Source organism: Gymnodraco acuticeps, unplaced genomic scaffold (assembly GCF_902827175.1).
Source record: "Gymnodraco acuticeps unplaced genomic scaffold, fGymAcu1.1, whole genome shotgun sequence".
NCBI lineage: Eukaryota > Metazoa > Chordata > Actinopteri > Perciformes > Bathydraconidae > Gymnodraco > Gymnodraco acuticeps.
In genome coordinates, this window is record NW_022989894.1 from 1590137 (window position 1) to 1615882 (window position 25746).

The 25746-nt window shown below is 43.1% G+C and overlaps 1 protein-coding gene across 1 annotated transcript in view; it reads left to right on the forward strand.

Annotated features, from left to right (window-relative positions):
• brinp1 (bone morphogenetic protein/retinoic acid inducible neural-specific 1) overlaps window positions 1-25746 on the forward strand; it is a 140673-nt gene that overhangs the window by 107276 nt on the left and 7651 nt on the right. Inside the window, exons 5-7 of the mRNA XM_034205115.1 lie at window positions 21-126; window positions 14327-14563; window positions 17135-17357. Of these exons, the coding sequence (XP_034061006.1) occupies window positions 21-126; window positions 14327-14563; window positions 17135-17357 (566 nt within the window). The remainder of the gene's footprint in view (window positions 1-20; window positions 127-14326; window positions 14564-17134; window positions 17358-25746) is intronic.

The following is a 25746-nucleotide window of genomic DNA, read 5'->3' on the forward strand; positions in this document are numbered from 1 at the left end:
TTGTCCTAATTCTGTTGCAGGTGACAGAGACACGGACGGGGCCGCTGGGATGCAGTAGCTATGACAATCTCGACTCGGTTAGCTCCATCCTTCTGCAGAGCCCAGAGAGCAAGATTAATCTGCAAGGTAAACAATCCCAGCATATCAATCATTTCCACATGCTGCCCATTGATGTTGGACATCGCAGGTTAGCAGGGCCAAACTTCATTTTAGCCTCCCTAAAGCAAAGGAGATCTATAGTCATATATGAAATGCTCTTATTTGGACAAGGCCTTCTCAATACTTTAATGCATTTTTAAATTGGAACTGGGATATATTTGCTTCCTAATCCTCTCTGGGGACTGCGATATGATTTTCTCCTGTTAAAGGTATTTGCTAACGTGACCATGGTCTTAGTCGCTCTTAAAGCTTTCTGCAAAGAGAGGCCTACATTCAACTGAACTGAAGAAACTATTCAGACATTAACGCAGGAACCAGCACTGTCTAAGTAGAAACAATGTATAAAAGGAAAGGTATCGCTGTACTGATCAATATAAGTGTCAAACTGATTTATTTGTAGTTGATCAGAATGTATCTCTTTAATGTAGTCGACACATAAATGGTTTACTTTATAACTTTATATCACAGATCAAATGTCAGTATATGCAAATAGCAATGGTTATCCATTAGTGGTTATGTTCTTTAAGCGAAAAATAGTTCTGTCTTAAACATTGACACAATTTATAATTAGCATGCGAGAAGGAATAGCTTGCAGTGACAGCCACCCTGGGGAAAAGACTGACAAAAGACTGTGTAACCGTGGTCAAGTGTTTGAACAGAGTGATTGTTTCTTTGATTTATTCAAATGTACGCAGGTTATTAAAACTAGTGTGAGAATTACAGGCTTATTTTCAATCCAATGCACACCACCACCCACCCCCCCCCCTTTCTCCCTCTCTTTCCTCTCTCTGAAGGGATCATTACTCGTCCTCTGAAAATCAGAGAACTAAGTGGTTTGTCAAAGAAACACTTTTAAGTCTTCCGCTGCCACTTACTCAAAGGACTCCATAGGTTTTGAGAAAAGCTTTATTGTCATGCACCAAACGTATTAGCCTTGTGCTTTGAAGACTGTTTTGTCACCCAATTGACAGATGACAGGTCTGGGAAAGATTATTTTCTTTTGGCTGGATAATAGCCCCAATAGACTGGAGTTGTTTTTCCGTTTGGTTTCTGGCTTAGAGTTTTGTATTATGCCAAATTATATTGGATGTGTTTATGCATTTTGTGTGTGGGCGAAGGGTGATGGGAGGTGTTGAGAGTTCTGCTGACAATGTGCTCTTTATAGAGCAATTATGGTTTTGCGCCTTTAATTATAAAGACAGCTGATGGTGTAACTTCCCCAGTAAATCACAGTGCTCTTCAAAGTGATAGCACTTCACACAGCCCATAGGGAGGTGTCTAGTCAAAGGAGGGCTTTTAAGGTTTACGCTATTCAAATACATTTTTTAATGAGATTCTAATTCACCCTTATAGTTATCCTTTTGTCATGAACACTGGTGTAAGTGTAACAATTCGTTTTATGTTATCCCTCAGTGAACCATGTGTTCTTCTCATATTAAGCCAGCCATGTGCATTTAAAAGGTACTTGTCCTCATGCACTTAAATTGCTGGTATAGGTTAAACATTGTTATTCACTTGGGTCACACACTCTGCTGTTGAGCTGGATTAAGGCTGTTTCATTCATTCAGGCATTTCAATAAACTTAAAAAATGTGCAATATAAAATCATCATATATTATTCTAGCTCTCTAGGTTTCTCTCTTTTTAAAATGTCAACACAGCATTCGGTTGAAAGCTCTCAGCTATAACACATTGGTAGGTGTATGTGTGGTGTTGTGCATATATTGTTTAACATATTATTTCATAAAGACTCAAGGATGATATTATTTATGAGTTGTATAGATAAATTGGATTGTTCTATAACTAAATTGTTCTTTTTGTTATTGCTGTGCTAATATGAGTTTTAATACATTTAATCTTGACAGAACGGGCTATAAAGCGCCACAAGCAGCGGTTGTTGTTCTATCTGGGTGCACTTGGAAATATTGAATAATTCCAAAAACTTGCAAGCTAGACTTTAAGCCATTTGGAACAACTCGTGGACCTCATGGTGGTTCCAAAAGCAGCTTTTTCGCCTTTTATTTGTACAGAACAGCTAGAATCTCTAACAGATTTACAGGATTGTCTGGCCCACAGTCAATGCCCGAAAAATGAAAGCTTTGACAGCTTTGTCAACACGCCATGAATGGACTTCACAAACTATCCCTGGGGGGGAGAGGCATTGGCTGGGCCCAGGATTGCTCTTATAAACTCCCATCACATCTAATGAATGCGCACCATGTGTCTCATTTTCAAATGCCCATTGACCTTTATCCAGACAATTAGCTAAAATGCGAACTTTTGGCATTTAAACTGTGAGGAGGAGTCACAGCTGGCCAGAAGATCACGGTTCAATGCACTACTATCTGATAGCAACAATTGCACAGCATGCAACATTTTAGATGAAACAGAATACCAGCAAAAAAGAAAAACACGTTGCCCCAATGTAGATTTAGCATAAAACAAAGATTCAAAAACTTGATATGTATATATTCGGTATGTTCTGTCTTTATACCTTGAGTATGATTTGTGTTAGACATTAAAATAAACACATTCAACTTGTGTTTCTGGACTCCATAGTGCTCAACCACCCAATTATTCTTGAATGTTAATGTTTCATCCATAAATAACTGAAGGGAAATGCACATCTCTTGAGGTAATGTAGTTCGGATACAACACTAGCTAAGTGAGAATAACCAATTATAGGTGTTCTTGTAATTGAATTCTGGGCCAACTTGGGTAAAAATAACACTGTTGTTACGACCCGTCCCTCTACCAAGCGGTAGTGGCTCGTGGGAAGACCCGCAACATAAAAACAACCATGCCAAACACAGAATTTAGTTATCGACGTGCCTGGGCCAGCCACACCATGAGCCGTAGGACCCAGACTTCGCTCCTCTACCCAGAGGTCCAAACACAGCCTACTGGGAAGGAAACAAAGCTGCGAAAAACCTATACTAATATCCTCCAGAGTTCACACAAAAAATACAGCATAAATATATATATCCACACGAGGTGAGAGGAAAGCCACGGTCGTAATCCCTCGGTTTCAGGACGGAAAAAGAGACTCTTCTCCTCCAACACCCCCACCATGAGTTAGTGATTCTTTTTTTTTTATTAAAGAAAACAAAACAATCACAACAATCGACTTTAAGTCGACAGACGTGCTCAACAAAAAAAACCCACTATGTTTATAGTGGTTTAAAGCCAGAACCATAGCCAGTGCTTCCCTTCCGATGATGGAACACACCCGATGGTGGCGATCGAATCTCCCGGAGCGGTACGACACAGAGCGCTCCACCTCACGATCAGCTCCAGTACATCTGCCCGCTGCGCGTCAGGCAAGTATGCCAAATGAGACTCAACCTTCACCAGAGTCTCCGCAGCGATCGGGGACTCCGAGGTGACAGGGGGGTCACTTTCAGCACTGGACCGCGCCACCACACCGGCAGGTTTACGAACAGCCCCGGGGCTTATCGTACCTGTTTTCCCACCCTCACGCCATAATGGCGGGTCCCTGATCGGTCCGTCCAACTCCGTAGCCGTAAAACTGTCAGACTAACACTCCACTAACTCCACTCTTGGACTTTGCGCGGGTGACTGCAACCGGATTCACCCCCGGTTTAACGAGCACACTGCCACCGGCTAAATCATTCCCCAATATCAGATCTACTCCCTCGATAGGAAAACATGACCGAACGCCGACAATCACGGGCCCTGTAACTAGATCTGATTCCAGGTGAATATAATGCAAGGGTGAACCTACATATTGCATTCCAAACCCCCTCACAAGAACACCGGAATTAACAGCAGACTCCTCCGAGAGGGGCAACACACTACTCACGATAAAAGATTGTGATGCTGCTGTATCCCTCAAAAATGGTAACCGGAACCCTGTTGTTCTTCCCAAGCGAAGACACCACTCCCTGCATAAGAAACGGAGCAAACACTTTGAGTTCTAATTTAGGAGCACCCTGTTGAGGAGTATTGATCAAGGCGACCGTCTTTACAGGCTTCTTCTCATCCCGCAACGCATAACAATTCGCCACAATATTACCTCTTTTCTTACAAAAATAACACACTGGGCAATCTCTGGGTCCCCAACTCACCTCCCTCGCATTTTCCTCCACAGCTCTTGACATGCTGCCCTGTAACTGCACGTTAGCGGAGCTTTCCCTGACCTTGCTGTCACAAAACCGGGCCTGCGCGATAACCCTCCCACCGAAGACAGACTTGTGAGTGAGGACATACTCGTCAGCCAGAACCGCAGCATCAGACAGTTTCACAGGTTTTTGCTCATTTATGTATGTGGCTACTCTGTCAGGCAAACAGTTTTTAAAGTCCTCCATGAGCATTAATGTTCTCATGTCCTCTATAGATATGACCCCTGTCGACGAGCACCACCGATCAAATAGTCCCTCTTTCTCACGAGCGAACTCCACATAAAACTGAGAATCCCTTTTTCTGAAACTGCAAAACCTCTGATGATACTCCTCTGGAACGAGCTCATAAATGCGCAGAATTGCTGCTTTCACCTGCCCATAATCCCGCCTGACCTCGTCAGACAATGCAACGTATACCTCCTGAGCCTTCCCCGTTAGAACGCACTGCAGCATCACAGTCCACACATCCCTAGGCCACTTCAAGGTTGTTGCAACCCGTTCGAAAATAATTACAAAAAAAAAATCCACGTCCCTCTCATTGAACACTGGAATGAAACGGGTGTATTTAACCAAATCAAACTCATGAGGATGTGCGGATCCCAACTGCTGAGTTTGGTGCGACACTGCCGATAACTCCAGCTCCTTAAAACGAAGCATTCGATTAGACTCCTCCTCCATTTTCCTGATTTCGAGATTGCAGTCGATCTCCTTCTCTCTTAGCTTGTTATCAATCTCCTTCTCTCTAATCATTAATTTACGTAGCTCCAGCTGAAGCTCGCTCAATGTCGGAGCTACCTCGGTTTCCTCGTCTTTAGATAAATAGGTAGCGCCCGTTTCCTCCGGTAACACTTCCTTCTCTATAAGTGCCGCCAACAGCTGTTCCTTGATGACCTGCTTCTTGTGCTGTTTGCAACGTTAAATCTGCCTGCAATTAGCTCCAGCTGGGCTTTACTACAGGCGTCCAACTTCTCCCGAGTCGGACCACTAGCAAACCCCTCTAGGTCAAACTCCATAGCGCAAAAATCCAACCTAAACTCACTCCAAGAGAAAAACAAAAACAAAACTGAAACCAGCTAGGCTATCATTCTAGCCACCCTACACTGCACACACAAAGCAAAAATATATATGCTGCAGCTGTCAAGGGCCGTTCTAGAAAGAAACACTCAGTACAGCGGCACCTGACCGAGACAGCCTTTGGACGAGCCCCCATATGTTACGACCCGTCCCTCTACCAAGCGGTAGTGGCTCGTGGGAAGACCCGCAACATAAAAACAACCATGCCAAACACAGAATTTAGTTATTGACGGGCGTTTATTTGTAGCACAGCCGTAACTCACATGCATGCCTACCGGCAGAAAGGAACCAAGTCTGGAGGACGGCGTAAAACAAACAAAAAGGAAGAAGGGGGCCTGGGCCAGCCACACCATGAGCCGTAGGACCCAGACTTCCCTCCTCTACCCAGAGGTCCAAACACAGCCTACTGGGAAGGAAACAACGCCGCGAAAAACCTATACTAATATCCTCCAGAGTTCACACAAAAAATACAGCATAAATATATATATCCACACTAGGTGAGAGGAAAGCCACGGTCGTAATCCCTCGGTTTCAGGACGGGAAAAGAGACTCTTCTCCTCCAGCTTCTCCCTTTTTAAGTCGTCCCCAGCTGAATGCAATTAGGACACCTGGGGGAGGCGGAGCCAGGGGCGGATCAGGTGCACCTGCGCAGCAGAGAGACAGAGAAAAACAACTGTATTACTGACAAAAAATGTATCCAAGAATTACATTTGTTCTAGGTTCCTATGGCACTTACATGTAGCCGTTGCTATATACAGGCGTGTCTGCTTCTCTCTTTTTTTTTCTTTTTTTTTTGACAGCTGTCTAAATCACTGCCAGTGAGTGAATGAAGAGATTGTGAAACCATTTTGAATATTACTTTCAGAAGGTTTCACTTTAGCTGGTTTTATGCACATATATTTTCCTGTTTATGCGTTACTAAAATTGTTCTTTTAGAAATGATTCACCAAGTTACTTTATCTATCCCTTCCTCGGCCCATTCCTCATTTAACTCTGCGATACACCATGACGACACATTTTGGACTCTCATGTGTATGCACAAACATGACTCTGACCAACTGTGACCAGTGTTGAACAAAAACCTTTTATGTATAATGCCATATTTTGGAAATAAACCTGTAAAAACCTTAATCGAGACGAGCTATTTTAATTGCTTATGAATTTAATAAGGGGTTCATATTAGTATGCAGCGCCATGTGAGTTACAACAAGGATGCAGTAATAGAAAACCCACTTCATTTCATTCTTCTAATTAAACTTTTAATCATGCTTTTTTTTTAAACCTCAGCACTTTATCTAGCTAGAGGCACAAATGTAACTGCAAAACTTTGTTAGAGAATATATACAATAAAATGATTACAAACCTGTTGGCAAACACCTTTACTGCTGGGATTAGTTATAGAAAGTCTGAGACAGCATTCTGGTTTAAATGAACAAGATAGTCAATTTCGTTGTGGTCAAAGTGCTCCTGGAGACACTTTTGACTGTCTCTAGAAAAATAACTGAATTCTTAAAAGGGTTTTTTCCCCCCTTCTCCTACTCACCCCTGCGGTCGCTCTATGTGAGCTGTTGGGCCTGTGAACCTCAGATAACACAGTGAGGATATGCCACTCCCTGGATATTCCCTCTGCTTCCACTTAGATTTAGATTAGAATGCTCTAGTCAAATCTCACATCAAGGGAGCTACCTATCAAAGCTAGAGTCAGTCCTTTCCTCTCCCACAGTTTTGCTTTGTGAAATATTTGGCAAATTCACCAACACCTTGTGCCTCCTCCTTTATTGGCCTTTTTTCATCAGCAGAATAAGATGGCACTGGAACAAATTAATTCACATTAGATTTCATGCATGATTTAGCAAAGCTTTGATCCATCAAAGATGAATATTTGCTTCCCTTAAACTTAATTTGGCTATGGAGGTTTAGGTTTAACATTTGTGGATGTTTAATGCCATATTTTGCAGCTTTATTGGCAGCTAAATACAGAACCACAGGGCATTGGCATGCAGTATGTTATCAGCAGAGGCTGTTTGTGGGCATGCAAGAGGAATTCATTGATCCTGGACCGGTCTTCCTCTGTCGCTTAACATCAATTATAGTTTAACCTTGCAGACACTTGTGTCCCTGAACCTGATATCATCAATCTATTGGTTATAACAAATTATCAGAGGTACCACAAGCCATACATGTGACTACACTCTTAAATTCCTCGTGGATTTTGTATGCATTTGATGGACATGTTTTCCTTGTGTATATTATTTGAATAAATTCAATCTAAAATATTCACACCATTGAGCTTCTCTACTATGGGGATTTAAATCCACTTTTTCTACCACCTTGATTGTTCATTGTTTGTTTGTCCTCTCCCTGGGCTACTTTGAGGAAACCCAATGATATTGGTTTTGTCTGGATTCTCACTTTCCCTTAGTACACAGTATGCTTTAGGTTGCAGGGATCATTTTGTCATTTTCATTTTCTCTTAATACCCTAACTCCTTCCATCTGTCAGTATTTATATTGTGTTTGACATTTGAATAGGTGGTATTTTTAAATAGCAAAGAAGCAGGGGCTTTATATTGGGCAGAATATTGCAATATTTGTTGTGTTATTTGATTTATAGCCAACACAAATAAAGAAAACGTGTACTGGGGAATGAAAATAGCAAATTGGATACATGTATTAACTCTGCCAAAGAAAGATAAAATGCCCTGGAACCTCCACAAGCCATTACCTTGCAAGGACCCAATCACCTCCGATATGGCTGTCATAAATTAGCACCAAAACAAAAGCCGGCTAATTTGTTTCTTTCAATCCCCGACACATGCTTTCTCTATTTTTCTTTCTCCAGTTTCTTCAACAGCCTATCTTGGAAGAGCCATGAGCCTATCTGGGAAGATTTATGAATATGTTAGAATAGCCTGAGCCAACAGTTTTCAAAGTGGTGAAGTGAAAATAAATTAGACTGGCCCTGTAGGCAAGTCGTGTGGAGAGTGATGAATTAGATACTCATTGCTCTGTCGCTCGATTCCTGTCCCTCATTTCAAGTAAAAAAAAAACTGCAAACACCATGGGGAAGACGAACAAACACACAAATCAATTGATTTGTTTTTGATGACGGACTAATTGATTTAGAGACTAAAGTATATCAGTAAACATAATGTCTTGGGTTACCAGGGAATCATTTACTGAAGAAAGATATGTGGTGCAAAGCATGGAGAGCAGATGTTGGGGGAGCACAACAAGGCATTTTCATCATATCTTTTGTATTCGCTCAGTTGCTCCCTTCCTCGGCATCTTTATCTGTACACAGAAACACTGTCTGGTTTTAACTATTCATCTATTCCTTTCTCAAACCTGGACCCACCCGAAAAACACCCCACTATATCTTCATTTGATGATACATATCCCAGTTAAAACCATTATTATTTTCATTAGAAGTCACATGTGAATACCTCATGTCACAGTGATCTGGGGTATTGACCCAACTCATGGACATGCATTGATCCAAGGTGGCCATTTTCTTTTGCTCAGAAAACTAACAACGTAGGATCTTATCCATCAAGATGGATGGCTGCACACATTTTTTCACTTCCCTCTAACATTCTGAAAACCAAGTTCCTGATGAAATCTTTCCATGCAGACCTGAAGGTCAGCTTTCAATTGGAAGTGGTCAATCAAGAGTGAGTTTCCATTTGGGCCAGCATGCCATAAATCTCCTTTTCCACTCACCATTGCCAGCTTCAGGCTGCCATTTCAGCAAGTACCATGGTTTTCCACTCAGTCTTTCTTCTCCCTCTGACAGACTGTGTTTCATCAATTGATTGGGGGATTCTGTACTTTATTCATCTTTTGTAAATGGGAAAGGCCCCATAAGTATTGAACTGGTGATAAAGTCACTTTCTGTTTTTTGTCGGTTCAAATGTGTGGGCCATGGCTTTACACAATTAAAAAGTAATTACGACTGATGATACTTCCGAGTGTGACGCCCTTTTTGCCACGTCGTAGACATTAGAATTGTAGTGATAAAAACTGATAATGGCCTTTCAACGGGCTGGTCACAAACGTTAATACATTTGCATTATAATGTAGTGCTAAATCATTACCAATAATACTGTTATATTGACAATCTTAAAAAAGTTTGATATTTAAATGAAAAAAGGCAACCCACAAAACATATTTGTTGTGTGTTTTTAGCTCACTATTGTGAGTTTGTTTATGAATCAGCAGATTAGTGCACAGCCAACATGTTCCTTCAAATACAAATAGATTAACATTAGGCTACTTGTTGTTATTTAGGGAAGTTTGATGTACTTTCTGAGATAAATCTGGGCTTTTCATCTGGGATGTGTGTGCAGCACATCTTGACACTTTGAGGGCAGTTGTATCGTTGATAGCTGGAATGGAAACATCAAATCTTGTCAAACATCTCTCCTCCCCCTCTCCAGGGTTCCTGTAAAACATGTGATTTCTGCAAGAGCGTGTGTGTTGGTGTGCCTGTATGTGTATGTTTCTGTGTGTGTGCATGCAATTGAAAGTGGGACACTATGATGATAAGTTACCAGCCGAGGCCTTAGTGCTACTGCTGTGCGGGGACACATGGCAGCACATGAGGAAGCAGCTTGACTGTAGAGCACAGGCTGCCAACAGCAACCACATCACAAATCTTGAAACACAGTATTCAGTGTGAATGATTCAAAACCAAAATTACTACAATCTACTAGCACCATTTATGAGAGATTATTCCTATTACAGAAAGAAAAAAACAAAACAAATTTGCATTCTCCCTATGATCTTGCACACAGGAATACATCTAAAACGTTTTTTTTTAACTTACCTTTTCTCTGACTCAACTTGCATGTCTGTGTCCAGAGTGCTGTGCACCTGGCAATAACTCGGCGCCATGGAGAGCTCATCTTCCTCTCCAGACTGCCCGCTCTTCTCAATCCAGCAATTGCTACAACATGCAATTTCAGCATATCCCTCATTCAGGAGGCGGGAGCAGAAAGCCTGAATGCCAAGACCATTTCTATATGTAATGTATGCTTTTACAGTGATTACTGCACCTGCTTTCTTTCTTGCAGTTTGTGCTAACAATATGAATAAGTGAGCTTCTTCAAAGCTAACGCTAATTGGAGGTATCGTAAGGAACACATTGTGTCTTTTTGTTCCATGCAGAAAGAGCGGAGTGTATCACATATGCACATGCAGGCTCTTGTATGTTAATATGTTCTAGGAAATGGGATTTGTCATTTCTCTGTTCTTTTGCTTTTTCAAAATATATGCATGCCTAAATCTTATGTACTGTAAAATAAATCCCAAAGTATAGCACTCAGGGATGAAAAAACAAAAGTGTTTGTGCTGCACTTTGGACGCATTTGACATGAAAATATGAACTTCATGGTCCTAAACTATTTTTCCCACAAAGTTAACTAAGATTGTATAAAAAACACTGAGTAAACAGTCCTGTTGGAAAATGGGCTGCTGCCTTAGAGACTGCTTGGAACATTTATGATAATCTACGATAATCTACTTAACACAGCAACACATTATCCATTTGAATGCTAAGTAAACCTCATTCAGAACTTTAAAAAAATGCAAACATATTCTGAGATCTGAGAATAGCTCCAGTGGAACATGTTATCCTCTGTCAGGCCCAACAGACGCTGTATAAGACCCACGTGCTTTATGTGGCGGAATGAGTGGATGAAAAGCAACTTTAAATGCCCCTCTACCTCATTCATCTGGGAGTGGAGCTTGCGTGTGAAATGGGCCAATACCGCAAATCTTAAAGCTGTATGCCCCCTCTGTTTTAAGTGTCTAGGGATCAGCAGGGTGGCCCGGATTGAAGAGAAACAGGCAATCTTCCAGTTCAGAGGTCTTTGGTTTTGTATCATGGCTGCAACGATAACCTCCAATGGTAATTTAATGCCCCCATTCAAGTAATGCACTTTATTGCACCAGTGGATTAAGTAATGATTATTTTGTGAAATTGCGGCCACACAATGGTCAATTAATCTTTAATGAAACTGTAACTTATGAGGCGGAGCGTGGCATTGCAATAAGCGGGCAACTGCTTGCCAAGGCTGTTACAAGCCTCAGTTGTGGACTACACTCCCCATCTATCACCATGTAAAAATAGAGCACTCTAGAAAGAGACATAATGAAAAGGCAAAGTCACAGTTGCAGGCTCCATTTTTAGCATTCATGGAAGGTTTTAGGGGCTATATCCTCCAACGTACGTGAAGGAAATATGTCAGCCTTTGATGTATGCAGAGAGATTATCCATTTGCCATTTTCAGGTGCTATTTATTTAGAGCAAGCCAGGCATAGGGGTTGCAGGGAATTATGTGCACTGACAGAGCATGAAGTTGGAGGTTATGAAATGGCTGCACTGGAATTCCAATACCCAGCTATTTATTTCATCAGCAGCTCTTTAATGATGGAAAGTGTAACTCCCTGCTCCAATGTGTTGTTTTTTTACTCAACAAACACCTGCATAAGAGCCGTATAAACTGTAGCTTTATAGCCCAATCATTTTCAAAGTGTTCACATGGCACTGCACTACCAGAGCAAAGCCGGGATAGTCACAAAGATAAATGTTTTTTTACTCTGATTAGTTTCTCATTTCATTTTGGGCCCGAGGGCTCCAATTCTCTTACTCATTCCCCACTGCACTAACAAATGTGGATGGATTTGTTTTATTGCATGACATCATTTCTACACTGGCGTGAGAGAACAAGACATTGAATTTCCAATACTTGAGTGCATGCTCGGTGGGAAAGTGTTGAGGAGAGCAAAAGAGGTGAAGAAACAGGAATGATGAGAGTGATTGATGGAGTGAATGTGAGCCAAAGGATGAAGAGGGACGAGTCAAGGGGCATGCGCATGAGTGTGGTGGGAGTAGGAGTGAGTGTAATGAAGTACGACGGAAGAGATGTGTACAGAGTACGAGGTAAAGAGTGAGAGGTTTGGTAAGAGAATAGACAGAAACATTGAGAAGAAAAGAGAGTGGAAAACAATAGATTGCAAGACTGATAGTGCCGAGCTGAATGTCAGCATCCCCAACCGATCCCTCTGCAACCTCCCGGTACCAACACGGTGATGTCATAGGAAGAAAATGTGTGTCGGTGTGTGTCTGCTTGTGTGCTGATAGTAGGGTTGGGGGAATGGTTAGACGGCAGAGGGAAGGAGGGAGGGCTGAGGCACTCGGTGTTATTGTGCACCCGGCCGCTGGCACCAGCACTGTCAGTAAGCAGCGTTGATCCGTGAACTTGCCATCTGGATTCTCCCACAAATCACATTAAAGTTTCAAGCCCAGGAATACATCAAGCTAAATGAATATTGGATCCAGGGGCCGCAGACAGGCCTGATGGAGAAAAAGCCCTGTGCAACCCAACTCTTTTGTGGTCAGACATGATCCATCCATCCCCTTTACCCCCTCCCTCCTGCTGTTCCCTTCATCACTGATGGGCAACGCTTCTAAAGAGGGAGAGAGGAGAAGGGAATCTACTCATAACTAAAAAGGGAACACAAGAAGACGGTTGATTATAAAGAGTAGGGTTATTGTGCTGCATTTAAAGACAAGTAAAACATGGCTTGTAGCTTGATATGACTGGAATAGTTAGTTATAATTAATTCCTGATAGAATTGTATAAACATTGCTCGATATTGGCCAAAACCACTTTATTTTTCTTTAAAGACTGTCACTGTTCATGCAGGATGAAGTTGTCCTATGTTGCAAAGCCAACAATCTTGGCACATATTAGGACATTAATGCTTCTTAATCACCCACTGTTTTCTGTTAAAGTGCATGTTGTGGGTGTAAAGAAGGAGCACACTTTGGCACTTGAATAATACTAGATACCATTAAATTCTATGACAATGCCATGGAAATTATTATTGTGTACAGTATTAAATTATAGGCTTACTCTTTCTTTTCTTTCAGCTTCATTATGTTGATTTTGCATAAATGGATTCCTATTTTCACCGAAAGTCAAAATAATACCTGAGCAGAAAAAATAATGGAATCATTCATCATTCAATAACGATGTTATGTTCTGGTTCCTGGCTGCATATTTCCTGCTGAAACACTGTTTGTGCTCAAGTAAAACCTATTAAGAAAATATTGTCTCACAAAGATTCTGTTTCATACAGGAGAAAATAAACCTATTTAGTTATTTTCCAATTCAGTGGCTTGTATAGCTAGGGATTTATTTTCAACGGGCCTGGACTGAAGAAAAAGGCTTTACTGTTTTTTCAGGGTTCACGTCTATGAGATCCCCAGGGTGAGATACGGATTGGCTTGTAGTATGAAAATTATAAATACCTTGTCAGCGGCGAGAGGAAAGAGGTATTTTCAGCTTCAGCCCCAAATTGGCCTCTTGACTACAAATTCCAATATCGCTATTAGCAAATAATTAGCAGGATGCTGCAACATTTGGTATGTAAACCACAGGCAAATACAAATGGAAACATGTATTGTACAAAGCAAGGAGTATAATAAAAATGCTCACAAAGGGTATTAAACAATCTGTGCTAAGGAAACCAACACAGCAGAAGAGAGCAGGCATCAATCACTGTTATACATTGTCACATCATGAGTGACCCACCACTGAAAAGACAGCTCAAGTTGAACATAGTCGAGCTTTGAAGCACACCATTCAGAAAAATAAACGAGTGTTTATAACACAAAGCAATCCTGGAAGGTCCGTCAGCCCTTTCACCGCCGCTTTTTAATATTGTGTTAACCTTTTCACACATTTGCATTGATGCAAAGACAAAATGGGTATCATTCGTTGACAATAATCCTGCCTCAAATATTTTCATTTCACTGTATACTTGAAAAGAAAGCAAGATTGTAGGCTTTTTCTTATTCTTTATGTCATATTCAACAATAGATCATTTATGAAACACATTCTGTTGCACTAAAACTTCCCATTTGTCTCTGTTTTTCTGTCAGGTCTTCAAGTCATTTTCCCAGAATACCTGCAGGAGAAGTTTGTCCAGTCAGCCCTGAGCTACATCATGTGCAATGGAGAAGGAGAGTATGTGTGCAGTAACAACCATTGCATCTGTCAGTGCGCCGACGACTATCCCCAGTGCAACTGTCCCATCACTGACATCCAGATCATGGAGAATAGCCTGCTGGGGATGTCTGAGTCCTGGGCCTCTTCTTACAAAGACTTTGAGAACTCTGGTAAGTTTACAATTCTTCCAACTTATATTTACCTTGACAGCTTAGGAGAAGTGTGTAGCTGTTTTACTATTTTTCAAGGGAATAATTCCTGAGAAATGCAGCTATCCTATTCTGTGTATGGGTACATGTGCAGAGCTCAGGTAATTAAGGTGATATCATAACCTTGCAATTTCCTCTTTGCTTGAAGATCATTTAAAATCCCATTTTATAATTCTGCAGCTTAGTCTGCCCTTGCTCAATACCACATTTACATAATTAATAGAAAATTAAGTTTCCTGTATTCACTGCAGAAAGTACTGAGCAAATGCAGACCCAAAGTGTCTAAGATATTGGACACGGTGGTAAAAGAAATAAAAGCACAGCTATTGCCCAGCTGCTACATGGCGAGTCACCTTGTTTATCTATTATTGATATGATATAAAAGTGTCCCAATAAAACCTGCCAGCAGCAGATAAATATATTGATATACCATAGAAAGTTCATGTGAGTCACTGAGTGCAGTGAGTCTGGAAAGGGTGTAACACGAAGAGGCCAAAAATAAAGGTTTATATTAAGGCTTATCAATTAAAATGCAAGGAAATGAATAACTTTCTTAGTGTCTGTGTCATTTATCCAAATGCTATTAGATTAATAAAATGAAATATATATATTTTGGACCCTTCATATTGAGATGTAATGGCACAAGAGGTATGAAGTGGGGTTACACTCTGAGAGCTGTAATCTCTAGATAAGGTGCTTGGTGACTTGAGATAAGAGTCATGCGAGGGACTATGTGGACTCTTTGGAAGCTGTATCAAGGAAGAGATCCTTGGTGGCTTTGAAGCCTGTATGAAAGCACTTGGCATCTGTTGAACTGGCATGATGTAATAATGGATTCTTTTGGTGAGGGAATCAAACATTTTTGAATACTGGATGCTGGGGACAAACATCTTTTTCGAGGAAAATGGCGAGGGAGGTGACCTGACATTTCTGAAAAGTGGGTGGAGGAATACGGCAAGTTTGAAACATGGGAGGAGAAGGAATCTGGCTTCTTTGAAGAAAAGGGGAAAAGGAGCTCTGACATGCCTGGGAGGAGAGAGGAGGAAGTTCTGACATTTCTTAGCTGTGTCTGAAAGAGAGTCTCAACTCCGTGGTTAATGCTGTTAGACTAAGACGTCAGTAGGAAAGCACTGGCTTACCGCAAAAGTCTATTTTGCAGGTATTGAATATGGGGATATTTTCTTTTAAGAGTTTCGTCTAATGCTGTGTATTAATTTTTCTCCCCAAACAAATGTGGTTGGAACAGGGGTTTTATACATAGATTTGGATTAGATTGTCAGTAACCTGAGTAGAGGCATTTTTGTGTTAGGCTACTTCTGCATTCTCTTCAACATGCTGGAATTGATAAACTGTTCATTGGATTATTTATAATGATGTGCTTGAATTTATCTTCGGAGACAATAATGAGCTATACTCTGAGTCATATTTCCTTAATTAGCACACCAAATAAAAGATTCCTTCTACTTAATTTGCTGCTGGAGTCTACAAGCATCCTCATGCCCATTGTAAGTAAAAATTGGAACCAGAGTTGAAAACAAGGGTCAGAGAGCTGGGCTCATGGGTTGTCTGGCGAGGAGACAAGCCGTGAGTTATCAGAAGCAGCAGGAAGAACATAAGGGCAATAAGCGACACTGGTGGGAACATATTTGTTGAAGCAAGGCTCTTCAGTAAGTGTGTGGGAGCACAGTCAGAGCGTGTTTACTGCACTGAGAGTTTCAATTCACTGCAAATACTCACAACAGAAGCAATCCGAAAAAATAAACCAAAGACATCAACCATACAACAAGAAGATTGGTCGAGTTTATGTGTGCTCACAAAAATGGGATTGACTCTTTTTGGTGATTCTTTAAATTGTCCCTACTTGAAAAAGACCCTACTGGATATTTTTTGCAGTGTTCCAAAAAATAAACTTTGGACATATTGGTTAACAAATTGTTCTAATGCCTAAAGTTTTAAATCATAAACCTTTTATATTCAAAACATGTATGCAAATACATGGTTAACTTCTGTCAACTCTACCAATTACATGCAGTAGCTGATTGTTGTTGCTTTGTTTGTAACTCTACCCAGGATGCTTAGCGGGAATAGGGTTGAACAAATAAGTATTCTGTAAAGCAAACGCACTCTCCAATATTGTTGACACTTAATCATGTGGATGAAAACACAATGGTTGGTTCACAGATGAGACTGTTTGTGTACATTTTTCAGTTTATTTTGCTATTTCAACAAAGCTGCATTAAAGTCTTGCCATGGAAACGTCAGTGTAATTAAAAAAAATACATTGAAAAGTTTGCTTCAGATATTTTTTTTATTAAGAACCACAAAACAAGTAGATCCATATTAAGTGAAATCAATTGATTACATTTTCAAATGCAACTTTCATATTGAATTCACCCTTTTTTCTGCTGCTTTCAAGTCAGAACATTAATTTTGAACTTGTACTTTTCTTTCATTTTTCTGTCTCACCTCTATCCTCTCTCATCTCTGTATTTTGCCATCTGCTCTTTCACTTCATCACTTTCTGTCATCCAGATGAGTTCAAGTCCTTCCTGAAGAGGCTGCCCTCCACTCACTTCCTGCCCATCAGCAGTGTGCATCTCCTGTGGGGCAGTGACTGGGACCTTCAGGCTCGCTACAGGCTCCTTCAGAGTTCCCTGGAGATCCAGCGGCTCAAGATCCAGCGCACTGCCCGCAAGCTCTTTGGCCTCAGCATCCGTTGTCACCACAACCCCAACCACCAGATGCCTAGGGAGAGGTGGGTAGAAATACGACCTCTAGGTCATGATAGGGATTAGATGTGAATTTACTCGGTGATCTAAAGTGCTGTTTTTGGCATTTGATATTTTTGGATATTTTCTTTTCCAAGTGTGAGAATAGCAGCTGTGAACATGTATCCCACAGAGGATATTTCAGGGAAACTTCTTCTCTGAAATGATGTAAAGGTTTTACTTTGATTGTTGCTTCTCGAAGCATGCACAGTAAGGATGCCATCTATTATACATCTCAACTTATGGCTCTGTTGTTTCTGTCCATCAAGCCAACTTAGTGCTGAGGCTTGCACATGCCCAAAGCACTCTTGCTCACTCTTGTATTTCTCATTGCAGTCTGAAAAGTAAATGTAGCTGTGGGAGTTTTCTTGATAGGTCATTGCACACATCTGTCACCACCTACTGCAGTTGCAGCTTAAGAGCCTTGCTGTGAATGTGCCATGGTGTCAGCACTGCCAGGAACTTCCACATCCGCTGCAGCAAATATTAGAAAACACTATGCGAAATATGCAAAGTGTGCCACATGAAACACACACCAATGGTTCTCTGTAGGTGATGGAAATGGGATCTGTGAAATATTTATTCAAGTGGTCTTAAAATGAGCAGATGTCAACAGTCTACAACAGAAAAGGGGCACACCCACATTTGTGTGTAAGGGATTGAAAAGGATTGTTCTGAAGTGTTGCAAAGAGCCGCAGTATATGCCCTTGCTCTTCCATGGAGTGCGCATCGAGAGTGCCTGATGGCACTGGAAATAAGAGCAGCATGTTTATTTGTTTGCTTGTGTGAGGCAGCCTTGCATCAGATGGAGGACTTATTTGTTTTCAACACATCTGTTTGCGTGTCTGTGCACTTTGCCTACATGCTTGAGTGGGTGGTAAGTGGTCTATAGCTTACACACATGTTCTAACCTAGGCTACAGCGCTACATTTTCATATAAGTGACTGCTTGTTATATATGATAAAAGGGTGTTGCTAACGGGGGAGGCACATCAAATACCTTTTAAAGCACTGCTCGGCACGGCACGGCACGGCACTGCACGGCATATATTTTATTTTTTTCAAGATAGGCTTTTTTTACCTTGGTATCTACCCCCCATTGCTCACCCTCATTACAACAACTAGCCAACCTAGAGTAGAAAGCCTTTATTGTCATTGTGCAAAGTATCCAACAAGATTTTTGTAGTCATATTACCTGTCATATTATCGAGGTTGGGGAAAAATAGGACCCAAATGCAGATTGAGGAGGGAAGCGGGTTTCAAAATGAAACAAAAGAAGAGCTTTATTTACAAAAGGGCATCACTAGGGCCAAAAGGGTGGGTGGAGGGGGTCTGGAGGACGGGTTTGGGCTGACAGCCCAGGGGCACGGCAGAGGACCAGGAAGGGGTCTCGGGCGGACGGCCTGGGGGCAAGGCAGAATTCATTGTGGGGGTCTCGGGCGGACAGCCCGGGGGCAAGGCAGAGTTCATAAAGGGGCGAAGGCCACAGCGGGCGAACTCAGCGGGCCGAGCATGAGGGCGAAGGCAGCGGCTGGAAGAGTCAGGGGGCTTGGCCCGAGGGCCGCGGCTGGGAAAGTCAGGGGGCCGGGCTCGAGGGCGAAGACCGCGGCACTCAGGGGGCCGGGCTCGAGGGTGAAGACCGCGGCTGGGGAACTCAGGGGGCCGGGCACAAGGACAAAGGCTGCGGCTGGGGAACTCAGGGGGCCGGGAACAAGAACGGGCAAGAAGGCGGTGACGGGACAACTCCGGAGGACGGGCAGGTAGGCGCTGACGGGACAGCTCCGGAGGCCGGGCAGGACCCGGTGTCGGCCGGACAGGAACCGAAGCCGGTGGGACAGGCGTAGACGGGATCCTAGACATGACATGGGCTGGTGTCAATGGGACCCCGGATTCGACACGGTGAATCATCAGATCCTCCTTCGCACTCTCCAAAAACTTGGAGTTTCAGGCTCTGCACTTTCCCTCCTCACCTCATACCTGAAAGACCGTACTTACAGGGTGACTTGGAGAGGGTCTGAGTCCGACCCTTGTCAATTAACTACGGGGGTCCCTCAGGGCTCTGTTCTTGGTCCCCTCCTCTTCTCCCTGTACACAAACTCGCTCGGATCAGTCATTAGCCCGCATGGTTTTTCTTACCACTGCTACGCTGACGACACCCAATTAATTCTGTCCTTTCCCCGCTCAGAGACCCAGGTCGTTGCACGCATCTCTGCTTGTCTAGCTGACATCTCTCAGTGGATGTCTGCTCACCACCTCAAGCTTGACAAGACTGCTCTTCCTCCCGGGAAAAGATTGTCCCACTCTTGACCTAACAATCAACATCGGCACCTCAGTTGTTTCCCCGACTCAGACTGCAAGGAATCTGGGTGTGACCCTAGATAACAACCTGTCCTTCACTGCAAACATCGCTGCTACAACCCGTTGCTCCAGATACACGCTTTACAACATCAGGAAGATACGTCCCCAGCTGACTCAGAAAGCGACTCAGGTTCTGGTCCAGGCTCTCGTCATCTCACGCCTAGACTACTGCAACTCCCTCCTGGCTGGTCTACCTACATGTGCCATCCGACCTCTGCAGCTCATCCAGAATGCAGCGGCTCGTCTGGTCTTCAACCTTCCTAAATTCTCCCACACCACTCCGCTCCTCCGCTCCCTTCACTGGCTTCCGGTAACTGCTAGAATCCACTTCAAGACACTGGTACTTGCTTACCATGCTGCGAATGGATCTGGCCCTTCCTACATCCAGGACATGGTTAAACCGTACACCCCAGCGCGTGCACTACGCTCTGCATCAGCCAAACGACTCGTTGAGCCCTCGCTGCGAGGGGGACCCAAGTTCCCATCGGCGAAAACACGTGGGTTTGCTGTCCTGGCTCCAAGATGGTGGAATGAGCTCCCCATTGACATCAGGACGGCAGATAGCTTGCACATCTTCCGGCACAAACTGAAAACTCATCTCTTTCGACTCCACTTCGAGCGTTAGAACTATTAACGAAGCACTTTTATACTAATAAAGGACTGGCTTACCTAAAGCCAGTTGAGTAGCACTTGAAATGTTTGGCTCTATGAAACCTGATGTACTTATATGATTCTGTTTTCTTCAAGGTTGTGTCTTCCTGGTCGAATGTACTTATTGTAAGTCGCTTTGGATAAAAGCGTCAGCTAAATGCAATGTAATGTAATGTAATGGCGCAAGGGCTGGTGTCGATTGGACCACCAACGCAACAGGACAAGGAGTAGGCAGGACCCCCGGCGGGACAGGTGTCAGCAGGATCCCCCACGGAAGAGGACAAGGAGTTGGCAGGACCCCCGGCAAGCCAGGTGTCGGTGGGACCCCAACGGCACAGGACATAGGGTTGGCAAGACCCCCGGCAGAAGAGTTGTCGACGGGACCCCCAGCAGCACAGGACATAGGGTTGGCAGGACCCCCGGCAGAAGAGTAGTCGGCGGGACCCCCAATGGGACAGGACATAGGGTTGGCAAGACCCCCGGCAGAAGAGTTGTCGGCGGGACCCCCAGCGGCACAGGACATAGGGTTGGCAGGACCCCCGGCAGAAGAGTAGTGGGCGGGACCTCCAACGGGACAGGACATAGGGTTGGCAGGACCCCCGGCAGAAGAGTAGTCAGCAGGGCCTCCAACGGCACAGGACATAGGGTTGGCAGGACCCCCGGCAGAAGAGTAGTCGGCGGGGCCTCCAACGGCACAGGACATAGGGTTGGCAGGACCCCCGGCAGAAGAGTAGTCGGCGGGACCCCCAACGGGACATGACATGGAGTTGGCAGGACCTCCAGCAGAACCTCCAACGGCACAGGACATAGGGTTGGCAGGACCCCCGGCAGAAGAGTAGTCGGCGGGACCACCAACGGGACAGGACATGGAGTTGGCCGGACCCCCAGCGGAACCTCCAACGGACCAGGATTGGGTAGGGACTTGAGAGGGGACTCGAGAGGTGACTCGAGAGGTGACTTGAAAGGGGAAAGAACACGGGGGGCTGGAGTCGGCCGGAACGCCGACAGGACACGGGGAGCTGGCGTCGGCCGGTACGCCGACAGGACACGGGGAGCTGGCGTCGGCCGAAGAGCCAACAGGAGATGAGGGGCTGGAGTCGGCCGGTACGCCGACAGTACACGGGGAGCTGGCGTCGGCCGGAGAGCGAGTCTGGACCAGGGCTACTGGGGCCGGAACTGAAGCCGGAACCATGGCTGTGTGGGCCGGTACTGGAGCAGGCACCATGGCTGCTGGGCACGGAATTGGGTCTCCTTCTCTTAGGAGCCTTTTGGAGGCTCCGTGGACCTCCAAAAGCCAGACGAGACCCATCAAAAGCGTTCTCGAAAGAAGCTATGTTGGGAACTGTGGCAGGCAGGGGGCTAGCATGCCTGTAATTATGTAACTTTTTTTTTTTTTTTTAGCATATTGTTTATTATATTATAACTCTGATATAATTCTAAACAGGTGAACACAATCCGACAATCAGACACCCCAGGGAAACTAACGACAGGAAGGAAGACAAGACACGGGGAGAACAGAATTGCAAAAATAAAACCATGACAAGACAGACCAAACTAAAACTGTGACATAAAACTAAGATCGTGACACATAGTGCACAGTGAGGAAAACAGACAAACAATGAAAACATGACAGTAGAAGACTAAACAAATGCAGCATGTCAGTAGAAGTTAATGTAGCTCGTGCTGCTGAGCATTAAGGAAACATGCTCCCGACGGACAACTACAATACCCACATGGCTTTGTGTCGTGTCCCAGCCCACACCTTTCTTAACATATGCCACATTTATGTTTCACTGTGTTTTAGATTCTCAGGGGAAAGCCCAGAGTGCACCATGACAGGGTCATTCCTACACTATGTATGTTTTAAATATGTTGGGCTATCATAGGGCTTCCAGCTTTTCCCGAAGATAGAAGGGGGGGGGGGGCAGAGGGCCAAGGTTTAATAGTGAGGGCTAGCTATTAATGCTTGGATTTAATCAGCTCTTGCTTTTTTTATTTTCTCAAATAAAACCTAACTTTGGTGTGAATATAACAGAATTTAATAGATTATAGGTTCAAGATTAAAAAACTAAAAACTCAAACCAACTACATACCAGCCCTTGGATACACACAGCACATTATCTTACTATACACTGTCATACAGAATATGTATTTGTAATACAAGTCAAATCCCTATGTTGTCTTATGTTGATGTCTAATGAAGGCTAGCAATTGTTTTATGATTTGTTTTAATGTTACTGCATTCTCAGAACGACTTTGTTAAAGGACTATGTTTTAATAACATATTGGCGAGTTTGCCACATTACAATCTCTGTCTTTGTCCTCAATTCAAGAAAATGGCCCGAGTCACCAACAGGTACTCCAGTCTCCACCTTGTCACTGGGCAGCCTATAATATCAGTGGATGGGGGAATGGAGGCACGGCTGAAAGCCCATAAACCATCACGCCAAGTGTTTTGAAGGTGTTTGCCAACCTCCTGAGGGAGGGCTTCCAGCACATTCCCAACCTGTCAGCTGCAGAGGGTACTGATGATGATGTGAAAAACATCCTGCCTGGCCCCAGTGGCCAAGAATGGGCACACCAGGGTTCTAAATGACAGCAGGCCGGATCCCTAGTGAGGGAGCGTTTAGATCCCCTTCAGTTCATACATCAGGCCCACAATGGGGAGGATGATGCTGTCAACCACCTGCTTCTCTCTGCATACTTGGACAGCCACTGAAAGCATCTTGTTCATTGACTTCCCCAGGGGTTTTAGCACCACCAGGGTCCTCTCCTGGGATAATTTCCCAAAGCTATGCATATAGAAACCCCAGTGATCACAGATTACTTTGCCAAGAACACCATTTTTGATACATCACAAATATGTTAGATCGTGTAGTTGGAAACCTGTGGCTCCTTCATTGCTTTCATTATTCACCTTCACATCCTACCTTTTCAGAATCATGCCATTTTCAGAGGGTCCTAGAAAACTGTTGTGAGGGAGCAGTGCATGTGTCAAGAGAGGAAGGATACATGTTTTGTTCTGACAGGGTAGTTGAGTGTTTTTTGAAATCACCAGTGACTGAAGGTGACCAAGATAATAACACATGTAGTAATAAGAAAACAGGGCTGCACATACTTATGGAATACAAAGGAGGGATACTAGAACTAGAAGGTGCTGCATGTATCTCAGGCAGTCTTCTGTAGGCATGAATGGAAGTGAGTAAATGTGTATTGGCTAAGTTAAAAATAGAGGGACAGATAGAGTTCTCCGATGTATTGACTGACACAACACAGAAGAGTGATGCATTGTTAATGATCCAGCCCCTCCTATAGTTTCACGTTATTTCATTACTCTTACATGGAGCTGTGACGGAGCGGGTCACAGAGTGACTGACTCCGTCACTGACAGCCGACACACACACACACACCACACACACACCAAACATTTCCTGCTCTCTTCCGTCAAATGAACCATGCAATTTCTTATTTATTTTACTTTTGTTTAATTATGGGGAATGATTATGTTAAGAGGTGGTTAACCTGTTTATATTTGGGTCGGATTATTTTGTTGAAATGTGGTTTTGAGTTGATTGTGTCACCTGTTGACGGTGAGCCTGTGGGAGGGGCTATGGGGTCAAAAGGGACGGTGTTGGTTCCTTGGATTTTTTCGGACTGTGTCACTCGGAAGAATGTTGCAATGAAGGCAACAGTTGGGACATGTTTGGGAGTTGGTTGCAGAGAAGGCAAACCAGAGCATGTTTACTCTAATGAGTGATGGACGGCCTGTTTGTGGATTTTATTTTGTTGTCTAACTTGTGCTGGTTCGCTATTTTGTTGTTGTTGCTGATATAAATAAAGTTTGTTTGGAGCTTAAACAACCGACTAAGCCATGTATCGAATGGAGGAATTGAACCCCGTCACAGGAGCCTTTAAAGCATTCATATTATGCCTATTAATATGATGTCCTTGTACACTTTTAGTTAAATTAAATTATGGATGCAAAGTAGGGAAGAGGAAGTCACTTATACTAATTGCAATTATTCTGATGTAAACTTGTCTTATCAAGTCTAACTTCCCCAAAAGATATTTTTAAGTTTTCAAACATGTTGCACTTTCAACATTGCATATCGTTCTAGGTCAGTCAGTAAACATATTTACATCAGCTAATGGAGGAAAGGAGTCGGATGCATTGTTGCCCGGCTGTAATTACAAATGCATATCGCCACCTTATAATTTCTCTTACCTCACCGCAAGGCATTCATCCATTACAAGCATCGTAAATCCCTGTTGTGAACACTCACTGCAATAACTGTGTGGAAACTTTATAGCTGAACTATATTGGATTTCCTATTGCATTTCCTGTAATGAGTATAGCAGCTTGCTTCAAGTATAATAAACATAGCAGTTTGTCTTTGGTGTAAATGATTCATAGTGACAGACATGAAGTAGCTTCACTCCCAGCCAAATCATTTGCATCCAGGCTATGCATTGGCTTTAATTATTCATGTCAAGTCAAGCATATTTACTAATAAGAATGTACCCTCCATGTAATGAATCACTTTGCCATAATTTCTATTGATTTTGACTTGACACTGCTTTTTAATCTCGCCTTAACATATTCAAACATCATTTTTGCATTTAGTTTACGCTACTGTATATAGTGTCTCATGAAATCATCAAGGGTATTCCTCTCTTTCATACGAAGCTCTTGAAAGATCATGGTGGGAATAAACTAAACTAATTTTGTATTCCCTCGCAATATTTCTTGCAGGGGACATTTAGTGGGTTATGATACAATGTCACTTTATGGGAACACTACACGAGAGATAGAAAGAATGGAGTGACATTTGTTTTAATCATGCATTTATAACTCATTATTCCTTTCAAATAGCTGAGCTTGGGCAGTATTAGGACAGTAATACACCACAGGAGTTCACTGATAGAGTAGCTTCAAAGCTCCGCCAGCATAACCATGTCACTTCTCTGAACAAAACCATGTTTATGTGTTGCATGTTTTATAAACTAATGCGTAACTGTCATAATCATGACAACAAGAACACAGCCATGGCAACCATCACACTACATACTACATAATAATACAACATCATGCAACTCAGTCTTTGTCTATAGAGCATGTGAAAGGTGTTGCTGAAAAATGCAAAATTGCAGGATGCATCATAAAACTAAAGCGAGGTAACGCAAACATATTTCTCGATTAAATTCCCACTGTGGCTCTGTACTCATTTTAATAACATTGTTGTATTAGCTTGCTTCATCTGTGGGACATTTTGCTTCTGTTTTCTTTGATCAGCGGCAGATTCCATTCTAATGCTCTGATGTCCTCTGCAGGGGGGGGGGGCTATGACAGTTGTCACCTGAACACCAG